At 35.8% G+C, this 27,037-nt stretch overlaps 1 protein-coding gene across 3 annotated transcripts; it reads right to left on the bottom strand.

Moving 5' to 3' along the window:
* Window positions 1-959: 959 nt before the first annotated feature.
* LOC306869973 (ARF GTPase-activating protein GIT2-like) lies at window positions 960-26,980 on the bottom strand (the record flags this gene model as incomplete). Of its 3 annotated transcripts, none has more annotated exons than XM_079416964.1 (20): window positions 960-2,633; window positions 3,681-3,744; window positions 4,689-4,873; window positions 6,118-6,309; window positions 6,523-6,605; window positions 10,817-11,095; window positions 13,197-13,346; window positions 13,452-13,594; window positions 13,677-13,788; window positions 14,621-14,718; window positions 14,824-14,896; window positions 15,275-15,326; window positions 15,943-15,988; window positions 16,245-16,339; window positions 17,558-17,688; window positions 17,793-17,879; window positions 18,089-18,194; window positions 18,699-18,811; window positions 21,241-21,374; window positions 26,843-26,924. In XM_079416964.1, 19 exons carry the CDS (start codon window positions 26,922-26,924, stop codon window positions 3,707-3,709), a joined length of 2,199 nt encoding a protein of 732 aa, XP_079273090.1. In that variant the 3' UTR covers window positions 960-2,633; window positions 3,681-3,706. The 3 variants fall into 3 exon arrangements, with proteins under 3 accessions (XP_079273090.1, XP_079273088.1, XP_079273089.1); XM_079416962.1 differs by having other exon boundaries at window positions 965-2,633; window positions 4,718-4,873; window positions 26,843-26,980; XM_079416963.1 differs by lacking the exon at window positions 4,689-4,873 and having other exon boundaries at window positions 965-2,633; window positions 26,843-26,980.
* Between the last annotated feature and the right edge of the window lie 57 nt (window positions 26,981-27,037).

The following is a 27,037-nucleotide window of genomic DNA, read 5'->3' as shown; positions in this document are numbered from 1 at the left end:
GCTTTAATGTTTTGATAGTTCCTGGAAGGCTCAGTGTTTAAAATTTTGGGTAAGATAAACACATGAATGGCATACTTATAGTAGTCTGGGTGGGCAATATGACCAAAATCTTATATCATGATATAGTAATTTTATTTCACGGTAACAATATATAATCACATCATAGTTATTTTTGCTTTAGATAAGGTCTTAATGATGTCAAAATTTTTGATACCATAGAAGTATCATAAGTCTGGTCACCAGTGTCAATATCACAAAAAACTAATACTAGCCTAAATAATAAAAAAAAACAAGCTCACTGAAGAAAAGTAAATAGTAAATAAGAATAAGAAACTAATTACAAACAATAGGACAAAAAAAAACTACAGTAGAACAAATAAATGCTACATACATTGTATAATCAAATGAATACAAACGCTGCATATTCTTCACTGTGTAAATGAAATATTTCTTCTTATTAAAGTTACAGATGTTTTTTAGTCAAGAGCAGTGGGAGATTTTCTCTCTTTTGTTGTTTGCTTAACATGAATGACAAAGATCAGGAATATTAGACTGCTGTCACTTTAAGAGCTGCCCGGATCCAATATATTATTGCACAAGTGGTTTCTTTCTCACCTGTTTGCTTTCACTTAAGACCTAAATTACCGTATTTGCAAGGATACTTAAAAAGAAGGGCATTTTGACAAGTATGTGTGTGTATTTAACTGGTTAAGGCCTATAAAGCGGCAAAAAAATAACTCCTGCGCTGTATGACCACCTGCCTCTCAGAGTCTTCTTTCGCTGCTGATTGCGTTTCAATGGCTTAAAACCACTCTTTTTTTTACCGTAATGCTTAAAAACCCGTGCAAACAGGCCAAAATCTCTACCGGTTTATCGCCCACCCCTAGTTAAAAGAATGCATTTTGGCATACAAAATGTTTTAAAACATGAACATAAAAAGAACAAGCAGAAGTAGAAATAATTTGGGATGAAGTTTAGGTCTTTTATTTTTCACTTTATTCATATGGCTGTTTCTGATATTAACAAAAACACTGGAGCAATATTTGATGCTCAAAATTATAAATTAAGTTTATTTAAAAAATAAACATTTTCTTTTTAACCACAGGCATAGCAATAATATTAATGAGTGGACGGCCAGTTCATCTAAACGACTACAAACACTCAAACAAGGGGAATTTTAACACTGAGCTGCCAGTCCACTGCACAAACTGTTTGGGAAGACTAACCTGATCAGGCTAGACTAAAACACTTAGAGGAAATAAAAAGATCTGCCCAAAACACTGAACGTACAATGAGGAACTATCTAAAAAACAAAAATACATCACAAACACAGTATCGGTATCTGCTGGTGGAAATTGTTCATCTGCAGTATATATTAAAAAAAAGATGTAATTAAATACTGTACTTTGACCTCAACATAACTGATGAAATATGAGGTTAAGGTTAATTAACATTTCCTCACTTTATTTATTAATTTTGTTTTAATGCACACTAGGGGTCGACCGATGTGTGTTTTTCAGGGCCGATACCGATATCTATTATTACGGATCAAGTAGACAGATAACCAATATTTTGAGCCAATATATATGTCTGGTGTAAAAATGAAAATTAAGAATAATAAGGGCTCTGACAAAAACTCTTTAAATGCTTTTAAATTATTTTAATCGGCAAATCGGTTTTGAAAATGACCCATAGCGATAATCATAAAAATGCTTAATATCAGCGCCAATAATTGGTCGACCCCTAATGCACTGTAAATCTGAATTATAGCCACCTGATATATCCAAACCGAGAAAAAGGCATTTACCTTGGGCATGAAATGAAATATAATCTTTTTTTAATTCATACTTAATTTGACATCTTTATAATTACAAGTTTATTGTATCTGTACCTAAACTTGGCCTACCTGACCACATTAACTGAATGTTTTGTACAATCGTTTTTATTATACATTATATATTTAACTGAGATTATTGAAAAAAAGCTTGATTTTAACAATTCAAAAACGCAGACAACCACAAAAAAATTAACTAAATGTTTGAATATGAAGAGGTAAAAGCAGTCAAAGTTTTCAGAATAGTGCAAACAGTCAGGCATTTACTGAATATTTAGTACATGATTGGCTGCTCTATTGCAGATTCATTTCTGCTCAAATCCTTCTCAAACCACAACATCTCAACTGCCATCTAATCAAATACACTTTCACAGGTCCACACATATGCACATCCTTACACAACCCTTGAGAGCATTTCAGGGTTTATCTAATGGCTTCAAGCCAAACAACACTGACAACAGACACCTTAAATTAAAAATAAAAACATGCAAATACACCTTAGTGTAAAAATCATGTGACATACCTAATAATTACTGCTAAAATAACACCAGGGTTGCATTACAGGTGGAAATGGGTGGAAGCAGGATCAGTTGTTGTTCTCTTTGGTGGTTATGGTAACAAGTTGCTTCGCAGCCTTGGCGATATCATAAGCGCACTGGATGACCTGCTGGGTGACCAACTGCACATCGGCTGCAGGGCTGCTCTCCAGAGGAGACGCTTTCTTACACTCACTCTGCAGCCGGCTTGCGCTGGACGTTAACAATCGCAAAGAGCTCCTCACAGTCTCAGAGCGTGGTCTCTGGGAAAATACAGAAACAAATATATACAAAATACATTAAGACCGTTTTATAGTTTAGTAGAATTATACTTGGGTGACTACTGCAACTACTACATGAAGGTACTTTGACAAATGTATAAAAATTGAGTGAAAACTAAATTATTAAAATTTTAAATCGGCTGATTTAAATAATAATAATGTATAGGCCTAATATATAAATATATAAATAAATAAAACTTGGCTTACTAGTCCATATGGAGCCATAAAAGTATTTGGACACTTAAAGGGATAGTTCACCCAAAACTGAAAATTCTGTCATTAATTACTCACCCTCATGTCGTTCCAAACCCGTAAGACCTTTGTTCATCTTCAGAACACAAATAAAGATATTTTTGATTAAATCAGAGAGCTTTCTGACCCTGCATAGACAGAAGTGCAACTACCATGTTCAAGGCCCAGAAAGGTAGTAAGGACATGATTAAAATAGCCTTTAAAATTCACGAGAGTATCATGACGTGTGCGTTCCTCTTTAGGCAAACAAGCCGTAGTGCATCTGGGTTCTACGTCAGCAGCATCACATGCATGCATCGTGGGACTAGTGAATGTGCGTCAAAGTCTGACACGGTAGAGAAGAAATTGATGAATGCAGTCGTTATTTTTATTTTCTTGGCGCACCAAAAGTATTCTCGTAGCTTCATAAGATTACTGTTGAACCACTGATGTCACGTGGACTACTTTAACGATGTTCTTACTACATTTCTGGGCCTTGAGCGTGGTAGTTGCGTTGCGGTCTATGCAGGGTCAGAAAGCTCTCGGATTTCATCAAAATATCTTAATTTGTGTTCCGAAGATTAACAAAGGTCTTGCGGTTTTAGAACGAGGGTGAGTAATTAATGACAAAATTTCCATTTTTGGGTGAACTATTCCTTTAAGCCAGACTTAAACAAAAATATTTTAGTGAAACAAAGTTTGCATAAACCTTATTTAAAGAAATAATTAAAAAAATATTATTATTATTATTCAGAGTTTTTTTATTGCATTTATGAAGTGTGGAGAGAAAGTGCCCACCTTGGGGAACAGGGCAGCCATTTCATTCACAGCCACATATATTCTTTCTGCGCAGGGTATAAAGCTATTGAAGGAGAAAATGATACTGTATTAAAAACAATAATCAGAGTTTGAAGAGTGAAAAGTGAAGATAAACACAGCAATCATTCAGAGGGTAAAGCTTTAAAGGCCTGTTCACACCAATTGTTTTTCACACAATTCTTGAGCCGATGAATGACAAAACCACTGACAGCCAATCAGAAATGCTTTAAGAAGCTTGAGCATTTAAAGTAGCAGATTAAAAAAAACTACAGCACACACTAACATAGTTCTAATGTATATTCTAATATAGTTATTGTTCTTGGTGTGAATGGGCCTTAAAGATGGACATTTACACTATCATGGAAAACACAATTTGTCCATAATATTGTACTGTATACAGATAGTTTTGTGTCTTTAAAAAATACCTTTTGTCGAATAGTAGTGATTTTTATTCCACTCAGACATATCACAATTCGCAGAAAAATTACAGGTATATTAAGAAAATGTGTGGAATACATTTGCCTTGATTTATTTACAGGTGTTGCAGTAAATGCTGCAAGTGTTACAATTTCTGTGCAAAAATACACACACACAAAAACAAAAACATGCAGATCTGTTTGAAACGTTAGTTGTGCAGCAGACATGATGCATCCTCAGCGCTAATACATATTTAAGAGGGTAAAACATCTTGTAAAATAATTTCAACAAATTGAGAAATACCTTTAAAAATAACACAGCTTATTTTGCAATGAAATACAAACCAGTGCAAAACAGAAAGACCAAAAGTTAGATGATGTCAGTACAAAGCCTTTTCCTAAAAGAGAAACCAAGTGCACCAACGTGAGTTCCTGCAGATAAAGGTGAGGTTTAGAGGACAATGCAAACTGACACAAGCCTTCAGCAAAGTAGTAATCATGCGTATTCCATTCATGTTCAGATTAGTGGGTTATGAGGTTATGAAGAGAGAGGTAGAGGTAGAGACTGTGCCTGTGAGGCAGGGACAGAGGCCAGAGTACCAGGAGGCAGGGTTGTTGGGGTTGGCTGGGTGGGGAGCTCTTAGGCCGAGGGACTGCATGGGAGACGGGGGCTTGTCTGCCCAAGGCACCAGTGTGCTGAAACAACCCAGACTGTGTCTAAGTCTGCGGACACTCTCCCTCTGCTCACATGGTGCACTGGTGGGGAAACAGACAGATCGGGACCCAAACAGAGTGTGGTCCCCAACAGGACAGACCCCAAATGATGAACACAGACAATTGAGAGTAGACAGAAAATGGAGAAGCTATGAAGGGAGGAACTGAGTCAAAGAAGTGATTTGCATAAACAGGCACTTTCCATGACTAGGGTACAAAAAGCCTCACTTGCATCCGCAGATATATACCATTCAAAAGTTTGGGGTCAGCAAGACTTTTTTTTTTTTAAATGATTCAAACTTTATTTAGCAAGGACAGTGAATTTATAGTGAATACATGTTGAATTTTACATTTAGTCATTAGGCAGACGCTTTTGTCCAAAGCGACAAATGAGGACAAAAGACTGTGCTGTGACAAGTCCCAGTTAACGTAACAAGGTTTTTTTTTTATAATAATTTAAAAGAAAACAAGTAGATAGAAAACAAATAGAGGACGCTAGTGTTAGAGGGTAAATTTTTTAATAAATAAAAAAGTCAAAAGAATAGAAAGAATAGAGAATGCTAGTGTAAGAGAGCAATTTTTTTTTTTTATAATAACAAAAATAATCAAATAAAGTAGGCCAAATTTAAAAAGAATAGATATTGGTAGAGTTAGATTGTCATTTTTAATAAGTAGAAAAGTAGTTAGAATTAAAAAAAAAAAAAAATTATATATATATATATATATATATATATATATATATATATATATATATATATATATATATTGGTATTATGTTAAATTTCATATGAAATATCTAAGAATTCTCACACCTAAAAACGTTGATTTCTAAAAACATTGATTGGTCTCTAATGATTTAAAGGCATAGTCCACCAAAAAAAATTAATTCTGTCATCACCTTCATGTGATTCCAAACCCTGTATGACCATTTCTTTAACGGAACAGAAGATATTTTAAAGAATGTTGGTGACCAGACAGTTTCGGTTCATTCTAAATTTAGTTTGATCACCAACAATTTTCAAAATATCTTCTTTTATGTTCCGTAGAAGAAAGAAAGTCATACAGGTTGAGGGTGAGCAAAAGAAGAATTTGAATGTTTTGGTGGACTATCCCTTTATTTGTAACCTACTCATGAAATGTGCCAACAATTTACATGTGAATTTGTTAAATATGTGGCAGAAGTTAACAAAAGGAAGAAGGGAATTACATGAGATCAGATTTTTTTGCTGTCATATATGATGATGGAATAGAGGAGATGGGAGATGCTGACACTGACGTCCTCTCACCTCTCATACTTGTTCTCCTGCGCAGCCCTCAGCAGTTCCTGGATGTTCTTGGTGATCTGCTCAGTTTTACGGATGACGTCTTCGGTGCTGGGCAGACTGGGGTCAGGCTCAAACTCGTGATCATCCAGCTCAGGTATAGAGCCGCTCTCTCCCATCCAGCCACTGCTGCGCAGACGACATCTTCGGCCAAAGCTGTGAAGTGGGAGGATGTAATAATGAGGCGTCAGGGATGATGAGTCATGCTCGATGCCTTTACAGCATCATTAGTGCGTTTCCTCACTTTACTTGGCTAAAAGCAGAGGACTGGCAGATCTTATTTTCAGAGGGAAAAGAGGCTGGTTTTGTTTGCCAGCAGGATTTGAGACATGAGTTTTTTAGGTCATAAAAAGGAAACTGGACACATACCCAGAGTCGTCCAGATCAGATTCGTTAACCGTGTTATCATAGTCACCATCGGACACACTGCTCTGCTTGTCAAATTTGGAGGCCTAAAGAGAGGAAAGGATACAGTAAAAGAACAGGTGGCACATAATAAAATCGGCGATTATCAATATATCTGGTAGTTCATATGAAACTAAACTAATTATTAAATTCAACAATCTGCATTATTGGATTAAGCAAGCTTTTAGCATTAGATTCATTAGATATTTCAGGCAATAAAGCACAAGGTGTGAAAATCTGGTGCCAGCAAACAAATTAGTTTTAGTCAAGTCTGTAAATGTGCTTAAGTGAGTCGTCTTAGTTTTGTATATGCACTTCTAGCCTATATCTACCATATTTAACTGAGCACTAAAGATGCCAGCAACAATTTGAGCCTCATTCTTTACGCTTTATTTTCTCCATTCGCCTCTGTTTGAAAAGATCAATATGGCTGGACACTGTTATACATTGTGCTTTGGATGCTGGTATCTAACATGGAGCTTACAATGCCAAGGTCACGGTTTGACTACCAGTAAACACACTTAAGAAATTAATACGGCAAATACATATTAAATTGATCAAAAGCGACAAAGGCTTTTTAATGTCACAAAAACTATAGATTTCAAATAAATGCCGTTCATTTGAACTTTCTATTCATCAAAATCATAAAATTAAATGTATCAGTTTCCATAATAAGCAGCATACATATTTTCAACATTGATAACTAGAACTGGCATCAAATCAGCATATTAGAATGATTTCTGAAGGATTATGTGACACTGGAGCAATGATGCTGAAAATACCGTTTTGCATCACAGGAATAAATTACATTTGAAATATTGTTAAACAGAAATGGTCACAACTGCTACTAAAATCTAACCAACCCCAAACTTTTAAAACAGTGTGTACCATACCTTGAATGCACTTTTAAGACCAGTGATTAGGTCATCTTTGTTTTGAAGCTATGACCAGTGGATGCAAAAACTAAAGTAAATTAGCTGTTAAACAACTTGTGTGTCCTTAGGGGTTAAACTCAGGGTTACAACTAAATGTAGGTCGTGGCTCTGATCAGTGTTTTCCTTCACAGTGCAGTAAAGATATTTGACAGTCTCACTGAAGCATGATCCACTGTGCTCAAGGATAATGAGGTAATGGGGTCAGATGCCAGCAGCGCTCTGAGCTGGGATATTAACAGAGTATTGTATAAATTCGTTATCAGGGCAGCACCGGACATGATGCTTGGAGAACTGCCACATGATGTGGAATAATCAAATTAAGGCTCCACTGAACACACTCTTATGCATCTGCTCTACACACATCTCCTTGTAGGGATGTAAAAATGCACTAATGCTTTGTGATGTGTTGATCTAACAATTTAAAATCAGCACAGTTTAATAATCGAGTATTGAACTGTAGATTCCATTCTTATTCACATAATCAGCTAAAAATCCAGATTCTCAATCGTCTTCAAGTGAGGATATACACTACTGTTCACAAGTTTGGGGTCAATACGATTTTATCTGTTTAGCAGGGATGCCTTCATTTGATCAAACGGGACTGCAAAGATATTTCTGCAAAGAGCTTTCAAAATTCCTATTAATCAAAGAATCCTGAAGGAAAATGCATCACAGTGCCCACAAAAATATTGAGTACAAATATGCTCGGAACAACAAAAATAATAATGATAATTATTATTATGTTTCTTGAGCAGAAAATCAGCATATTAGAATTATTTCTTAAGGATCACGTGACGATAATGATGTTGAAAATTCAGCTTAGCATCACATAAAAAAAAAAACAGATTAAAATAGAAAATACTTATTTTATATTGTAATATTTCACATTATTTCTGCATTTTTAATTAAATAAATAGCCTTAGTGAGCATAAGAGACTTTTAAACTAACAAAAAAAAACTTTTGAATGGTATCGTGTATTCAAAAACAATTAAATTAATTGATTAATTGAATTAAACTGTCAGATCGATGCATTAAAAATATCATTGTCACACTAAATATTTACAGATAAAACATGGCTCATTTTGTGAAAAGTGCTAAACACCATAAACTGGACCCAAAATGCACAAACACACTCAGTGAACACAGAAACACCAATCTAAAAATCTGCACACACAGCTCATTTACATATTAATATTTCACAATTGCGTATTTCTTCTTTCTACTGTCAGCCCAGAGCATGTAGCTTTACAAGACATCCTGAACAGAGGTGTGAGCAGCAGCAGCAGCGGTGGACAAGCCCTGAGCAGTGCACCCTGGGAATGAAGATACAAGCCATGAAATGCATGTGCTATCTCTGAGGATGATGGTGATGATGAAGGCAGAAATACGTATCAGTTGAAAACAGCAGCCCCCGGAGGGTTGGTGGAGGGACCGCTCGTGCATGGTGATGCTTGGAGCACAACAGGTGTAAGAGGAAAAGGGATGGATGGGAGTTGAGGAGGCAGAGGAGGAGTTTGTGAAGGAGGTGAAGGGTTCCAGCTGCTTCCGTCCGGTCCCATGAGGAGCGTACTTAACCCTTTGTGTACTCTCATCCCGCAAACAGGACGGAGGGGATGAGGAGGGGAGGAAGGGGAGGGAAGAGGTGGCCACAAACACACCCTTTCCCATCTAAAAAAGGGTGCAAATAAAACTTAAGAATGAAAGACAAAAAATTAAATTAAATACGTGGCCATGATGGAGAGCCTGGGCTGGAGAACAAAGTGATGAGTAATTTTGACTTCTGTAAGATGGCATGATGTCGTCAACAGTGACAATCTAACAAAATAGTAATAATTTAACACTTTACAATAAGGTTCAATTCTTTACCATTAATGTAGAAACTTAAACTTACAATGATCCAAGTTCATATTAATTCATACACAAGCAAGTTTAAAAGTTTGGGGTAGGCAAGATTTTTAATGTTTTTGAAAGAGATGTCATATGTTCACCAAGGCTGCATTTATTTGACTAAAAATACAGTAAAATAGTAATATTGTGAAAAATTATTACAATTAAAAAAAAAACGTTTTCACCTAGAATACAATTTATAATGCATTTTATGACTGAATTTGCAGCAGCCACATGATCCTTCAGAAATTATTCTTATATTCTGATTTGCTGCTCAAGAAACATATTATTATTATTATCATCAATGTTGAAATCAGTTGTTATGCTTAATATTTTTGTGGAAACCACGATACATTTGTTTTCAATTTTCAATGATGAACAGAAAGTTAAAAAGAACAGCATTTATTTGAAAGGGAATTTTTTTGTAAGATTAAAAATAAATGTATTGTCCAATTTGATCAATTTAATGCACTATTTATAAAAGGCATCATATTATTAATAATTACAATTAAGTATTCATTTATTTTATAAAAAATCATATCACTGGCCCCAAACTTTTGACTGGTCGTGTATACCAATACATTATTAACATTATAAACTAATATTAGTTATGAATTATGAACAATCATGACGCAATAGTTTTATAGAACACAGCACAAATCCAGTGTTAAATAATAATGACTGATGAATAAAGTTTGAATAGCTGCAACATTTACATGCATTAGAAAATAATCAGCATCATTCAAATTCAGTAAAAGCGATGCAAACCATAGGGTTAAAACATTTTTAATGTCAACACTTAAAAGGTCAGTAAAAACAAAAAAAAATGAAGGAAATGAAATAGAAAGTTACATTATAAAAATACAACTGAAAATAAAATACTGGGCATTTTACATCAAGACAATACTGAATTTTGTGAGCTAGAGTCTAACTTTTTCTAGTGAAAATGTTGTATTCCTAAATAAATGTTTAATACTTAAAAATAGGTTTAAAATGATGCACACTGAATTGAAGCATATTACTCACTTTATCTCAGAAAACCCCAATTATTGGATCGTGGTACAACATTATCGGTCATACATAAAATTGCTTAGTGCACCTAAAAATTTTAATTCTACGTACAAACCATGTTACATAAAGCAATGAGAATGAGACTGTGTGACTTATGCATTGAGTTGGCCGTAAAGACATGTTTTGTAACTCCCAACTGACACATGAAATTAAAACAGGAAACAGAAAGTATGGTGAAATAGCTGCTATGTGAATTAACAGGATGCAAAGTGAAGCAATACGTTCAATAGTCCAAAACGTGAATTTTGGAAACTCTCATAAAGCGCCAAGAATTGGAAACGTACCATCCGCATGCTGCAACATTTGAAAAGCAAGGCGAGGAAGAAAAAGGAGGAGAGAAGGCAAGAGGCAGGTTTTTACTTACATAGGTTGGGAAGGGTTGCAGGGTGGGGAAGGTCTCCTCAGGATAAGGGGTCTCTCCCTTGGGGAGAAAGGGCTTCAGACCAGAGCCGGTTTCATACATAGACATGGGGCGGCTCGCCCGTGCAGACAGGTGGCGTTTCAGGGCAGAGGAGGAGGAAGAGGAGGAAGAGGAGGAGGGACTGGAGGGATTGGGGTGGTCAGGGCCACCGGGGGCCTGATAGGGCTGTTGAGTGGAGACCTGCCGCCTGAGAGAGCTGTTCTCGCTTTGCAGAGACTGCAGCTGAAGAGAAACACCAGTAAGCCAGAGAAACGCAGAGAAAAGCAGAAACTGTAGCAAAGCTGAGCTTACAGGAAAAACTGTCAGTGGAGAAATAAATGACCTTTAGTTCAAAAATCCTCACCTACAGTGTCGCCCACTACAGGCCTACAGAATTTTTATATTAGCCACGAAAAAAAAAATGAAATCAGTCTTCGCCTTTTCCATTTTATAAATAAAATAAGTATAAAAATAAATGGGTCTCATCCACTAACAATTTTGTGGATTACAGAATTTTTCATGAAATATTCTCTCGTAATTCATATCAGAGCTGTTCCAGAACCTCACAGCTCCATTGTATATGAAATATTTGTATATTAATTTTCATCTCAACGCAAATGTAAGGCCACCCAGAGTATGTGCATTTTTCTGTATGTGTGGTTTCAGTTGTTACATACATTTTCTCATAAATTTGGAATCAATTTTAGTACAAAACTTTTTTTCATGATTTGTCCATGAAAATATTTGTATTCAGATTTTATGCACAAATTTATGCGCGCACATTCTTAGTGAATGAGATCCAATATTACAAAATTGTAGTGGGAAAAAAAAAACTATTTAGTTTTGAATCTGGCCTATTAGAAATCAATATAATTTAAAATAATTAGCATAATATCCATCTTTTTAGAAAAGGATCTCTGCTCCATGAAACTGCAGGGGGCTTGTGAGATTGTAATAAAAATCCATTTACAAATGAAAATAAATGTTACATTTAAATAAAAAAATATATTTTAAAACCAAATGAAAGTGTTCTATGAAACAAGACATTTAGAAATGGAAATAATTAACTCTTGTAATTAAGAAAAATAATTATAATCTTAGGGGAACTTTGAGAAAGCCATTATATGGAGTTGCTCAATAAATCCAAACTTCTCAACAGCAAAAGTCCAGTTTAGCATGCAGGCACAGGCAGATGCAATGTCTAGACATGCTCAGGGAACGAGCGCAAGTTAGACGTGCCTAAGAATCTACAGCGAGAGAGACAGATTCACTCCGCAGCTTAGAGAGAAGCTAAACAGCTCGAGCAGACACGATCAAAAAGGAAATGCAGAGCCTAAAGACATCACTCATGATAATATGATTTTGGCCATCTCTATTTTTACCCAGTCAGATGTGCGTCCAATGCAAAGCCACACAGTTTTATCACACAAATGTCACAATCGCCTAACATTTCTAATAGTATCCAGGACACATATATAACCTTTTGTGTGGGAAATACATATAATGCAAAACCACTTTCAACTCGATACATTTTAAGCAAGAAGCCAAACAACAACTAAACTAGTTACATGTTCTTTTATGAAAGGACTGAACAGTCAAAATCATCCATAACCAAATCTTTGAAGTACACTAATCACCACTTTCAACTATAATTGAATGAGAAATGTAACAGGAAGGCTGAAACTGGAACTTCTTTAAATGCAGGGCCATTTAGGGACTGCCCTCATCAATAAAGTTGATTTATGCAGATCTAAACACTTCAGTGAGTGTGAGCAAGTTCTCTCCAACTAAATTATAATTTATCATCTCGAGTTTGTCAATGTGAAAGAATACTACATGATATTTTAAACTATTTTCACACCGAAATGACAGTAAAGGCTCCAAATTCATAATCATTTTATAGTCAATCCATAATTTTAGCTCTGATTTGTATTCTGGAAACCCTGGAAATATAGAACACAGCCAATTCAAATGAGTCATGCTGATGCAAGAGCCAACTTCTAAATAAGTTGTAGTTAGGGAGGTTAGCATGCCAAACAATCATCTCCATTCAAATGCTAAATCGTCAGTATGTTTTGGTTTCACGTCTCTAATACTGTACGTCTTTTCCAATGGTTTTAGAGGTCAAGGTCATGCTGGTTATCTGAACACTTGCAGTGGTTATTACAGTATTATTCTGACATCAGGCTTCCAGAGGATTTTTAGAATCATCATCCTTGTCAATTTTGCCTCTTCGCATGCGAGAAGAGGTGCAGGTGTAGGGGTTAGACGGTCTTGCTTTGTTTAGGAGCAGAAATGCTACTCTGACCAGGGCCTTCAGCGCTCACGGCTGAATCTCTGGTACCTTTTTCTGCATCAATCTCAGCTCCTCACTCAGATTACTGTTGGCCTTCATCAGTTCCTGAATTTTGGCCTCCGAAGATGAAAGCGCATTTTTCACCTCCAGGAACTCCTGCACAGAAATCGGTCCATCGGACAGATCAGAGTCCAGACTCTGAGGAAGAAAGAAGTAGTTGGGAAAGACATCTGACATGTGCGTATCGACGCCGTGATGGCAAGAATGGCACAAGCTAAAGTTCCTCGTGCTTTACAGGTCTACCTTAGCCCTGTCTGCTTTGCCCACTTGTAAATCAGTGTCCGTGTCCTCATCGGACGCCACGCTGTCATAGTCTGGCTGGTCAATTTCCTGGCTTTCACTTCCATGACGACTACCCATGCTTTTGAAGAATACGTCAACATTGTCTATGAAGCAGTAGACACAACAATCATGAAACATCAACAAAGAGTTTAAAAGAACTCAAAGACTGACGAGTGCAGGCTGTACCTTTAGGACTTGAGACTGAATTCCCCAGCTGGCGTCGCTTTGCATCACTTAGAATATCAATCACAAGTGTGGCAAATTCGTGAGCGTTAAACCTTGCCAGCTTTTGTCTTCCCTGTAAAAGAAATTCAGTGATGATTTTATTGCATATTCATTGTCTTTACATCACTTGGTAACCAGTGAATGGGTGCCGTCAGAATGAAAAATGTGCAAACAGCTGATGAAAACATTACATTAATCTTTCCTACCATTCTGAAATGTCCAGATCTGAACCTCTTTGTAAACTAAGACACATAATGACCCCTTTAATGATAGATTTATTTCTTACAAACACACAGCTTTTAACTACAAGTCGTTAATCGATGGACTGGAGTGGTGTGGATTATTGTGATGTATTTATCAGCTGTTTGGACTGTCATTCTGACGGCACCCATTCACTGCAGAGGATTCCACTGGTGAACAAGTAATGCAAAGCTAAATTTCTCCAAATCTCGGAAATTTTCAGCAATTTTTCATTTTTGGGAGAACCATTTCTTGAATATGCCTTAAAACAGAAGACTCCCATCTGCAAGTAGAAACTACTGAAGTAAATTTATAGTAATGTTCTTTAATTTTATTGGTGAAAGTGGACAGCTTATTACAAAAATCACAGCTTTCGTAGTTAGTGTCACACAACTTCTCAAAAAAATAAAATACAAAAAATATGCAAATCTATCATTTGTGGTTTGGTTCTGAGTTTCAGTGCATAACAGTTTTGATGCCATTTCCTTTTTTATTAATTTTGTGACATCTGTTTCCATGTTCGTCTGACACATTTCTGCTTGTTGCACTTCTAGCTGCAAACACTGCTTAAAGGTGTTATAAAATGTCACATGTCAAAGTGCAATATCTTTATTTCCTGTTAAAACGTCTTTAGCGAAAGCATAACGACTTCGTTGAGAACTTGCCTGGTTTCGTGTTGATGAGTACTCTGGGTTTACAGGAAGGAAAGGCACAACTGTTGTCTCCGTTGCCAAGGTGCTGTGGTTCTGAGTGGCCAGCCAAACTACACCAGATACAAAGAAAGCGCTCGTCAACGTTTGCACTCATATAATGTACATTTCCTGAGTCAGTTCTTTCCATTGTGTTTATCAAATGCTGATCATCTCACCTGCATCGGTCTCTCTTCGATCCACTTCATCGTACACATCCATCGCCAGTTCCTCAAACAAATGATCACTGAGCTGCAATGATATTAGCAGAGTTGCATCAGTCATCTGTGCTCTCAATGGCTGGAAAACTGTATTAAAGCATGCCTGGAGCAAATAAAGATGCTGTCTTTTATATTAAATCACTGGCAGATAACGGTCTTAAAGTAATAAAGCATGAGCTAGTTTATTTTGCTACAAAAAAAAAAAAAAAAAGTAAAAATTTGGAGGGACTTGTGTTAAAGCTACTGTACTGAAATATGTAGTTCAATTTAGCAGCATTGCTACTTTTAGTAAATTACTCCCCAGCATTGGTGCTTAGTCTTGTTCCGTTTGAAAGAAAAGCTGATATATTGGCAGTCAAGCCTGATGTATTGCGTAAAGTAAAATGAAATAAAAATAAAGAGGACTCACAGACTGTAGCTTTCTTTTTGCAGCTTTTGCAAACTCTGTTAACTCCAGACTGCTATAAAAGGGAATAAACAAGTGAATAATATTAGTTTCTTTGATAATTAAATAGCATTATTATAAAAGACCGTAGTGGCCAAAGACAAATTTCAATTGCCATGCTTCATGTAAAATACTTACACATTTCTTTTTCATCAAAGACAGCAAAAAAGGAAATGGCAAAATTAAATTATGTGAACCTTAAAAACCTGTTTGGATCACTATCTCAGCCTGGGAAGTATTCTGGGATGCGATAAGTATTATTTAATATAGTTTTTTGACAGCTGATGCCGATATCTTAGAGAGCTGGGTGAACGATGGCCAATAAAGCATCATCCATCACGATAAATGAAGTAAATTATAATGTTTTGCCTTTCTATGACTAATAATATAAAGCAATCATTAAAATACTTACCTCTTAATTCCTTGAATTTACCTGACTATTAACAGACTTTTTTCTGTAATAGACAGAACTACTAAACGGCGACAGCAAAGAATAAAGAGGGGCAAATGTTCTCAGCTGTGTCAAAATATCACTCGACCACTAATTCAATGAGCAAAACATGACTAAGCACATCCCAAAATACTCTAGAAGACACTATTATAAAAATCAGAATGCATTAGATTGTTACTACCTATCCGCCATCTGCGGTATAATGAAATGCTGTCCATTCTTGTGGTCTGAAAAACAGAATGTATTGACAGTATTTAACGTTTTCAATGGACAATCCACTGATAAAAATGCACACTAAAGCAATAAAGCCCATTAAGCTGACTCTGACACTGTGCTGTTTTATTGAGCCATCTGGCATTCTGAAGGCCATAACTCACTAAAGGAAGAGCATGCTATAAACTGGCTTCATCAGCGTCTGCAGCTGGATATCAAAACATCAGTTTTCATCATGATAGCACACCATCGCTCTGCGCTCTGACTCACCAGGCTTCCGCCCACAGAGATAGAAGGCCAGCCTGTCTGTGAGCTCATACTGTACTTCCACCAGTCTGTCTGCCAGGTCCTGATGGCCAGCTTGCCTGATTACAAACAACACAATGACGTTATGACACATGGGTTTTTATTTTTGAACTTTAGGGTCCTGTGCCAAATGCTGCCCTCAGCGCTCGTGGTCCTTCTCACAGCCTTAATGAAATGTGTACTAGTAATAGGGCGCACAGCAGGCCTTCTGAATCATAAAATGACAAACGGGACACCATACAGATCTGTGGACCAGTGTTGTTGCTGTTAACTATACCAAACTTTTAAAATGGTAATTAAAATAATGGTCTGAAAAAATGAAATTTTATATAGAATTATAAATATTTCCTTGGGAAATTTCAGTTGCAGTAGTAAAAATAAACAAAATTAGTGCATAAAATTAGTAAAACTAAATATAAAAAATAAAAGATCATTTCAAAATACTAATGCGTTTTATAAATAATACTAAAATAACACTGCCATGGACTTAAAGCGATAGTTCACCTGAAAATTTATATTCTGTCATCATTCACTTACCCTAGTGTCTTTCCAAACCTGTATGACTCTTACTTCCGAGAAAAAAAAAAAATTAAGAATGTTGATAACCAAAAAGTTTCTGTTCCTATTGCATTTTTTGGTCCATACAGTGGAAGTCAACTGTTTGGTTACCAACATTATTCAAAATATCTTCTTTGTGTTCCACAGAAGATGGAAAGCCATACAGGTATAGTGGGGAAGTCGTGGCCTAATGGTTAGAGAGTCGGACTCGTAATCGAAAGGTTGCGGGTTCGAGTCCCCGGCCGGCAGGGATTGTAGGTGGGGGGAGTGAATGTCCAGCGCTCTCTCCATCCTCAATACCACGACTGAGGTGCCCTTGAGCAAGGCACCGAACCCCCAACTGCTCCCCGGGCGCCGCAGCATGGCTGCCCACTGCTCCGGGTGTGTGTTCACGGTGTGTGTGTGTGTGCATTTGTTCACTACTCACTGCTGTGTGTGTGCACTTGGATGGGTTAAACGCAGAGCACCAATTTCGAGTATGGGTCACCATACTTGACAATACGTCACGACTTAGGTTTGGAATAACATGAAGGTGAGCAAGTAACGACAGAATTTTTATTTTTGGGTGGACTATCCCTTTAATCTGTATATTTGTCGGTGAAGGCCACATGACAAATCTATGACAAGTATTCTTTTTAATCACCACTTTGACAATATAGGAAGTAATCAATAAATGCAGATTTTGACTTTTGACCATTAACGCATTAGCTATTGATTACCTTGCATAGTGGATGGGTGTTTTGCCGTTGGAGTCTGGAGCACCAGGGTCTGCCCCATAAACACAGAGAAGCTCAGCCTGGCACACTTGTCCTGCTTTAGCTGCTATGTGCAGCGGGGTGTTCCCTTTCTCCTGTTCAAAGGCATGCAGAACCATTAAAAATCTGTATTATGTTTGGAGAGCATTTTTAATGTAACTGAATATGATAACATGAAGGTGAGATCAGAGGTTTTTACCGGGTGGAAGTAGTTGGCTTGAGCCCCAAGCGACAGTAACCGCAAGCAAGTATCAAGACTGCCGGTTCTAACGCTGGAGTGAAGTTGCTAAAGAATCAAATACAATGCATGTCAATAGAGACATTTCAACAGGTTGGATAGAAAACAGCTGCATCAGATGAGTATTAGATGTACTAGAGAAACAATAATGCATCTCAAGTCTAAAAAAAATGTACCATAATGAATGCATCAAATATTTGAAAGAACTGAATAATTGAAATAATCCCCCATAATAAAACAGGTAGCTCTTTCCTTACCTTGCTTAGATCAGCGGCTGCTGTACTGTCATCATCTCGACAGGGTAAACGATGGACGAAAGCCAGCATTTGATACTTTGATTTTATAAACTCGGTTTTGTTAGGGCTTTTTGGGTGAGAGAAATAATGGAGTTATTAGAGCCAGTTAACAGTTGGCGTATTTCAGACACTTTTTGTATACATTACCTTTCAAAAGTTTGGGGTTGTTCATTTTTAACGTTTTAAAAACACTCTTACGCTCACCATTAATTCAATTAAACCGTAACATTATGAAATATTAAATCACTTAAAATGTGTTTTTTTGTATTTTAAAATACAATTTATTCATGTGGGACAAATCAATGTTATATAAGATATATCAATGTTTAAAACATTTGTGCTGCTTAATATTTTTTTTCCGAGGTTTATTTTACGATTATTAAAGAACAGCATTTATTTGAAACAGAAATCGTTTGTAACATTAAAAATGACTTCACTGTCACTTTTGATCAATTTGATGCATCATTTCTAAATAAAAGTATTGATTTCTTTAAAAAATATGTACTTTACTGACCCAAAGTTTTGAATGGAAATGCACAAACACCTTTCGATTATGTGTTTTATTACTCACTGGACTTTATCCTGAGGATTGGGTTTGCGTTTCCCACTCGTGATGGATGACGGGTCCAGCAGAGTGTGCTCCCATATTGCATTAGCACCATTGTTGTATAATGTCTGAACCATCTGTGTATGAGAAAGAAATTGAGGGCATACATCACAAGACAAAAATTCATTATGACAACATGCTCCTTTAAATATGCTTTGTGAGTCAAGCTCTCTGTTGGAAGGCCCTCCGGTGAGGTCCCACACCAATAAACCATTTTCTTATAACCATTCAAAAGACTCCACTAATGGATTAAAAAAAAACTGTAAATAAGAATGTGGAAAAATGTACTACACAAGGAAACATTAGATGAGAAGAGACATTACTGGATTAAAGTTATCAATCATTTACATCAAGCTTAAGAGAGACAATGCTGCAGGCTATACAAGTACACTATACTGTGCATTAAAATAAGAGGCAGACAAAATAATGGCTATTAGATCGTTTTCTATGGATGTTTTTATGTTTTAAATGAATTAATCAAAAGAATTTCCATAGATAATAAAAAAAAGGTAAATTTCAAGAGAATGTAAAAGCTTAATAAAACTAAATTCTGTTCATCTTATAGCATTAAATGAATTGTTCACTCAAATTTTAATTATGTAATCATTTACTGCCTCATGTTGTTTCGAAGACTTTTATTAATCTTCGGAACACAACTGAAATATTTTTAATGACACCTGAGAGGTTTATTTCCATCTATTTAAAGGTGACGAAACCCGCTCAAAATCTTCTTGAGCCCAAAAACTCAAGAGTTTGCTTAAACTAAATGCAAAATTGCCGGTTTCGTGCTACAGGCCACTGGTAACCTAAACTTACAAAGTCATTGTAAACAGAAGCCTTGTGCAGAGATATGATAAACAGATTTACTTTACATCTAAACAATGATTGACACATATATATGCGAATAAAAACTTTAATTAAACCTGACCAAGTATTATGGGTTTGGACTTATATGACAGAATAGTTATTTCTGGTTATATGTATTTGCAGTTCTCTCCATTTCTGTCACATTGGCCTATTTTATTTTAATATCGAAAGTTTTAATTTGGGATAATTAAATTTAATTTTGGAACATACAGTACACTTTTCAATAGTGAAATGGATAACTTATTTTAATTAACATTTGTTTAAATCAAGACTGGCATGTAAAAACCTTCTGATCTTTTGAGTATTCAGCTAGTGTTACACTATGTATTGTTAAACAGTATATATAAGTGGGCCAAAGTTAGAGATTGAGTAAGGTTCAAAATCTACCAACAAAACCGTATATCAACTTCAGCCATAAAAAACCATATCAGTCAACCACTACTTTCAATTGTGCCTGAGACTGATGATTACTATTAGGGATGCACCGATACCACTTCTCCCAGAACTGGCCGATACCGATACTTTTATTTTTGGTCCTTGCCGATACAAGTACCTGTATTTTCATTGCATTTGGAACTTAAAAAAAAAAATATGTATAATGTTAGTTGGCTTATTTCATTTATCATAGATGTTATATTCTCGCTTAATTATGCCCATTAAAATGTTTTTTCAAGCTTTTGTTACACTGTTCATTTTTTTGCTCTATGGTATTTCATGTTTAATTTAATAGCACATTAGAGCTGCTCAATTGCAGCTGTTCAGCACTGTAATCACAAGCTGTTTTCCTGTAATAATGTAAGGAACCACTCCTATAACCTATAAACCTTTTAACAGGTATGAACATTTTCTGAAACTTAAGTCGCGTTTTTTTACATTGATCTATAACAGATATACATAGATCAGTGTTATTTATCATCTGAAATGTGCTGTGACTTAAATTCCAAAGTGACTCATATAATGCAATTAACATCAAGCAAAACATGCAACGCACGTTTACACCTGTATTGGCGCAGAATGAGAGATGCGTATAGCCTAGTGTATTTCACATAGACAGATAGTTAGACTAGTTGTGTATGCCTGACCTTTAAAATAAATGTTGTTTATAGTGAATGCCCCTATAATTTGTTTGTTTTATATTTACGATTTAGTTTCAATCCAAATGATGCATGTGCTAAGTGAGCGATCATGCAACTTACTGTCAAGTAGCATATCTTTAGTATCTGTTTTTGACATATTCAACCAAACTTTCCAGTGATGTCTGTGAGAAAGGGATATTCACTCGACGAGCTCGAGCATCTGTGCCACCGCTTTGTTATCAGCTCACGCACATCAACCGGCGTGAATATTGAATGTTTAACATTATATTAATTACATTCATGTACTTCATCCTTAATATCTAATAACTCCACTCTGCTCTCTGTTGTTCTGTTATCACTGTTTCTTAGTCTGGATACGGCACTGTTCACACACTGTGTGGTATCGGCATTTGGTATCGGGGCATTTTAACGAGTACAAGTACAATAGCACAGTATCGGCCTGATACTGATACCAGTATCGGTCTCGGTGCATCCCTAATTACTATAATATTGTAAAGTCTCGGATGAAGCAGGGTGTCTGCTTGTCTGAGAGTTAAGCTCACCTGTAGCTGGGTGGGTGGCCAGGATGTGTTTGACAAATGCCGCACTTGTGAGTTGTGGCGACCCAGACTGCGGTGAACGCCGCAGCACTCGTCACATATCAGAACTCCTCTGTTCACAGACGCCCAGCGAGGATCTAAGGGATCTCAAGAAAATCAACAGATTAACAGGAAGCAAACAACAGCGTGTCGATCACTGATCCATTCACAATAACACTAATGGAGCTTTTTGTCTGGTAAATGATCATTAAAACAGAAACACAAAACTTTTAAAAGGCTGCTGCAAGGAAGATGCATGTTATAAGAATGCACTGCAGAAAACTAACTAAAAGGCACTTGTCTAATGCAAAACCTAATTCAAACAGTGCACAATCAAATAAACATGAAATGGGACCAGCATTTCTACACATTATACTTCTGGAATTGCTTATATTTTGAACTTACATTTTTAATAAACTTGACATGCACGAATGAATCATCACAAATGTGAACTAAAGGCCCGTTCACACCAAGCACGATAGCGATAAATATAACTATATAGACGATACGATATCGTCTGTTTATTCTAGGGGCACATGCGTCTGCCGCTTTAAATTCTCGAGCACATTATAGCAGGATGGATTCTGATTGGCTGTCAGTGTTTTTATTGTTCATCAGCTGGAAAAAAACGTTTTGGAAGTGATTCCAACGATATCGTTTCTTTGTGCCTTTATCGTTATATTTGTGGTGTGGACGCTGCAATTCTTTAATACTGAGAACGATTTTTAGAACTTTATCGTTATCGTGGTTGGTGTGAACGGGCCTTAAGAAAGCATGTTTTGATCAAGGTTATTATAGTTAACTAAAACCATAAAAAAAAAAAAACAAAAAAAAAAAAAAACATTGTTCTCTGAAATAAAATAAACCATCACTGCAAACTAAATTTAAAAGCTGAAATAAAATATAAAAAACTTATTTTACTTCAGATAGTTGCCAAGGAAACACACCTTTGTTATGTTTTATTTACTTTCAAATGATGTACAATAAAATAAAAAAATAATTAACACCATCCAACTTTTTCTTTAACGTGGAAGTATGCCTATGGGTGAGACTTCCGGTTCATTAGCCGCTATAGGTGAATAACGAGAAGAATAGCAACGTGCAGTAAACGGTAAAACTGTTTGCACTACAAACCAGTGTGTTCATAATTAATATAATACATTAAAATAATATGATAAGACACACCAATTTTCAACATCAAGCAGCAAAACGAACGGTTACGTACAGCTAATAGCTGGATGCGGATGAGACCGGAAGCTAGACCCATAGAATTTAGAAATGGCCACGCCCATTTTTACGGCAAGAAAAATGTGGATATAGTCATAAAAAATCTAATTGTTAATGACAACAACCACACAACAAAATTAATAAAACTTTAAAATAAAAATAGAAAATAAAAAACAAGTTAAAATATGTATTATAAAAAAAAAAACGGTAACACTTTATTTTAAGGTGTCCATAATATAGAGCAATTACCTAGTTAAGTACTTCGTAGCAGCCGTTGTACTTACATGCAATAAAATGTACTTACCATGTAACCAAGTTATGGAACAGCCTGTACTTACAGTTTGTAATTATGTAGATGTAATAGGCAGCTACTGTTACACATATGTAACAGGCCGAGTCTGTTACACAGCAACTTGTGATTGTTACATGTGTTGCAGACGTTATACAACGTAATTACAAATGTAAGTACACAGGCATAAGCTATTTAAAATAAAGTGCATTAAGATTGTACTTAAGTGTACTAGTAGTGGTGTAACAGACTCGGTTTGTTACATGTGTAACAGTAGCTGCCTATTACATCTACATAATTACAAACTGTAATTACAGGCTGTTCCATAACTTAGTTACATGGTAAGTACATTTTGTTTCATGCAAGTACAACGGCTACTACTAAGTACTTAATTAGGTAATTACTCTATATTATGGACACCTTAAAATAAAGTGTTACCAAAAAACTATATTATAGTTTATATAATAAACTCAGAAAAAGAAAAAACTAAAATTATAATACCACAATCACACTAAAATAACTGTAAAATGCACTTATGTAAAGTATTCATTTATTTATTTTCCACAATAATAGTCTGATTAACCATTACTAGTAGCAGAGATGCACATGTAAATACAATGTATTTGTATACAAATGTAAATATGAGCATTTTATATTTTTTCTAGAAAAAAAAAATGTAGCATCAATATGCATGTGATGTAATATATGACGAAAACAAAATGCGGTGCTGAATTCTTCCTTATAAGGTCACAGTAGCAAGGGTTGAATGTCATCCTTTTATGTACGGCTGTGCACACGCTAACTTCCTCTTACATATACATGCCTCAAACCACAACAAATGCTAAGCAGCTGAGCTTTACTTCCAGGGTATGAGCGGGTGACTGGGAAACACTGCACAGCTTTACTTTCACTACCTTATTCTACTGCAGTGTAATTCTAAACTGGTTTAACTTCAGCTTTTACATCAAGTTACAACCCAATACAGTAACAAAAACAATAAAAAAATCTAATCTAATCAGTACTGAAAATGCACGAAATTACCATGAACTGCATATCTCCAACAAATTTTGCATGAAATCAAAAAGGATGAAAGTGATTTTTATAGCTTTTGTAAATGCATAAACAACAGAAGAAGAGTGATTTAGCAGCCTAACACATGCATAAACATGGGGCTAAATATTGCAGCGGTATTATCACTTGAATTATTTCATCACTTTCCAATACGAAGCAAATTATGCGTTTAGTTACGATCTGCAACCCATTTTTAGGTCACGACCCACCAGTTGGCCCAAACCCTTGTTTGCTCAGAGATCCCCCACTACTACACTAGACAAACTCAACGACCCAGAGACAGTATCACTGCTCATACATTAATACTTGTCACTGGCACTCGTCCTTCATGGGCGTCCCATACCAAGCCAGTTTTTAATAGAATATGTCATAGTCTCACTCCCTCACTGAGTCATGACGCCAAATCTGTGAAACTGGACCTATGACCAATGTGTCTGAGCAGCTCAAGACGTGTTCATATCTTCTGCATCGTACCCTTCACCCCCCCCCCAACTTTTCCTAAGGGCAGATTCTGGCCAACTTGTGATTTCACTTCCTTCAGAAACAACGATGTGAGTCAGCGCTCTAATGTGTCAGAATTCCCCAAGAACAGAGAGATTTGACGATTTTTTTTCTTGTCACACTGATTACAGGCAAATGCTTTTTCTAGTTAAATGTTAATTTAAGTTTTTATATTTTTATTGAGATTATTCAAATTTGAAGCAAAAATTTTTTTTTTTTAATGATTTAATTTACATTTTTATTTAATCGAAATGGTGCAAAACTTGGTGATTTTTGTTGCATTTGCTATACAAACCAAAAAATTTGGATATTTTTAGAAAAGTCTAAATGGTATTTAAAAAAAGTCACATCTGTGATCTTTACGAAAAAAAAAAAAACTGGCATAGGAAATTAATGCAAAAGACAAAAAAGCTAATTTTTTGGGGTACAATCTACAAATCAGAAGTAGTTATTGATCATGTCTGAACATCCAAATGCAAAACCCAATAAAAGTAAGTAATTATGTCTGAAAATACTCTTAGCAACTAGGCCAGGGAATACATAACGAAGGTAAAAATAAATACATATTTATTTCTCACACCAGATGACACCAATCTGCCTTCTATGAATTAGATTTTAAATCTAATGCTCTGTTTCGAACTTAATGTATTATTATTTTAAAAATTAATTATTTGTATTATTTTAGATTTAAATAAATGTTGAATAATTGGTCAACATACCATGAAATCCCCTCAAAATCCAAAAAATTTAATAAATGTTACTGAATCAAAATACATTCATTTGCTTTAAAAAAAAAGGTTACTTTAATTTCTTACATTTAGTCATTTAGCAGACGCTTTTATCCAAAGTGACTTACAAATGAGGACAATGGAAGCAATCAAAATCAACAAAAGAGCAATTATACGCAAGTGCTATGACAAGTCTCAGCTACTAAATGTAGCAAGGTTTTTATATATATATATATATATATATATATATATATATAATAAATAAAAAGAAAACAGATAGAATAGAAAAAGAATAGAAGCTAGTGTAATTTTTTTTTTTTTAAGAAAACAAGCAGTTAGTAAATAAATAGAGTGCAAGTCTAAAAGGAGCAAGTTTTTTTAAAGAATAGAATTCGAATAGAGAGTGATAGAGTTAGAGGGTCGAATAGGGATGGGAGAGATGTGTTTTTAGCCATTTCTTGAAGATGGCTAAGGACTCAGCGGCTCAGATCGAGTTGCGCAGGTCATTCTTCAGTCTATTTTGACCTCAGAGGATTACAAATATGATCCCTATTCCCAAACTTAAGTGAGGAAAGTTAGAGGGATAAATCTAGACTAAAATGCATCATTTTTCCGCATTAGGTGGGAAGGCTATTGAAGATGCCAATTCAATAAGTTAATGACCAATTTGGGTTTCACAGCCTGCCTGACAGACATATGATATCACAATTGCATCGGTCTGACAGAAACATGAGCTATCTAAAATAAAAACTGATCCTCTGATAAGCAGAGAGCAGCCTGGAAGCAAAAGTCACTTCCTTTCAAGCACAGGACGTATCAAACAACAGCTGCAAAGAGGCCAAGGGCCAGAATCAAGCACCTGGCACAATCATCATCATCTCTCTCCTTTTCTTTCTCTTCAAGCCAAGTGCTGCTCTCTTCTCCATCGAGTGCTGCAGCGGCTAAAATAAAACCAAGAGCTGAATGACTAAAAATATTCACCCGAACAACAACTGCCCAATGATACTGACACCAGCCCAGGCCAGCTGCAACTAATCAAGGGGAATCAATAAACAATAAACATAAACAAAACACAGGACAAAAAGTTAACAGTGCTTCATAGTTCAAGCACCAAAATAGGTATATCTTAAATACAGTACATTTCATAAATTAATAAAGATATAGGACTTATGAAACGGTTCTCTACGAATGTCTGGAATTCAATAAATGTGTGTTTCATCTCATTTATAGTCTTTGGAGGTCAAAACTCTGATATAGTTTTTCATCATGTAATGAGGACAACAATATCATGTGATGTTTTATTTATTTCTTCAGCCTCTCAGAAGTCAGGGCAATGCATATCACTTGTTAGTAATAAACAGCATTATATTGTCATGTTTTAACCAGGAATACAGCTTGAGGATCAATACTTGAGTACATTTACCTATTTCCCCAGAAAAAAAGAAGGACGACTGATCATAAACCTTCACAGTTGAGTCAATGCAGTGGCTCTTTCTCAAAACCTACTGAGCTGCCAGCGTGCAGCATATTTGGCCACGTGTTTCTGATGCCTATGTAGACAGCTTACTAGGTTTTGAGACGCAGCCAATGGCAATACATCATTACACTCCAAAACACATACATTTAGTATCCATTCATTTATCCAAAGCTGAATTGAGGTTAGCGTCAAAAATAGCTAAATGTTATCATTCGGTCACAGTAATATCAACTGATGCAAGTTAAAATTCTTTTGTACCCGGAATATACTCACCCGAATTGCTGCAGTCCGCACAAACTTCGCTATTTCGCACCCGTTTCGACATCCTTGTCTCCGGGAACGTTGGTATTACCATGTATTATCGACCCAGAATCGTCCACGGATAAATTTAAAGCATGCACCGCTTTGACATGATGATCGAATCCGTTTAAAAGTGTTTTATCACTGAAAGCGGATCTCATTCCCGAA

This window comes from Barbus barbus, assembly GCF_936440315.1.
Source record: "Barbus barbus genome assembly, chromosome: 5".
NCBI lineage: Eukaryota > Metazoa > Chordata > Actinopteri > Cypriniformes > Cyprinidae > Barbus > Barbus barbus.
The sequence above is the reverse complement of the archived record's forward strand: the minus strand, read 5'-3'. Positions and strand labels throughout refer to the sequence as shown.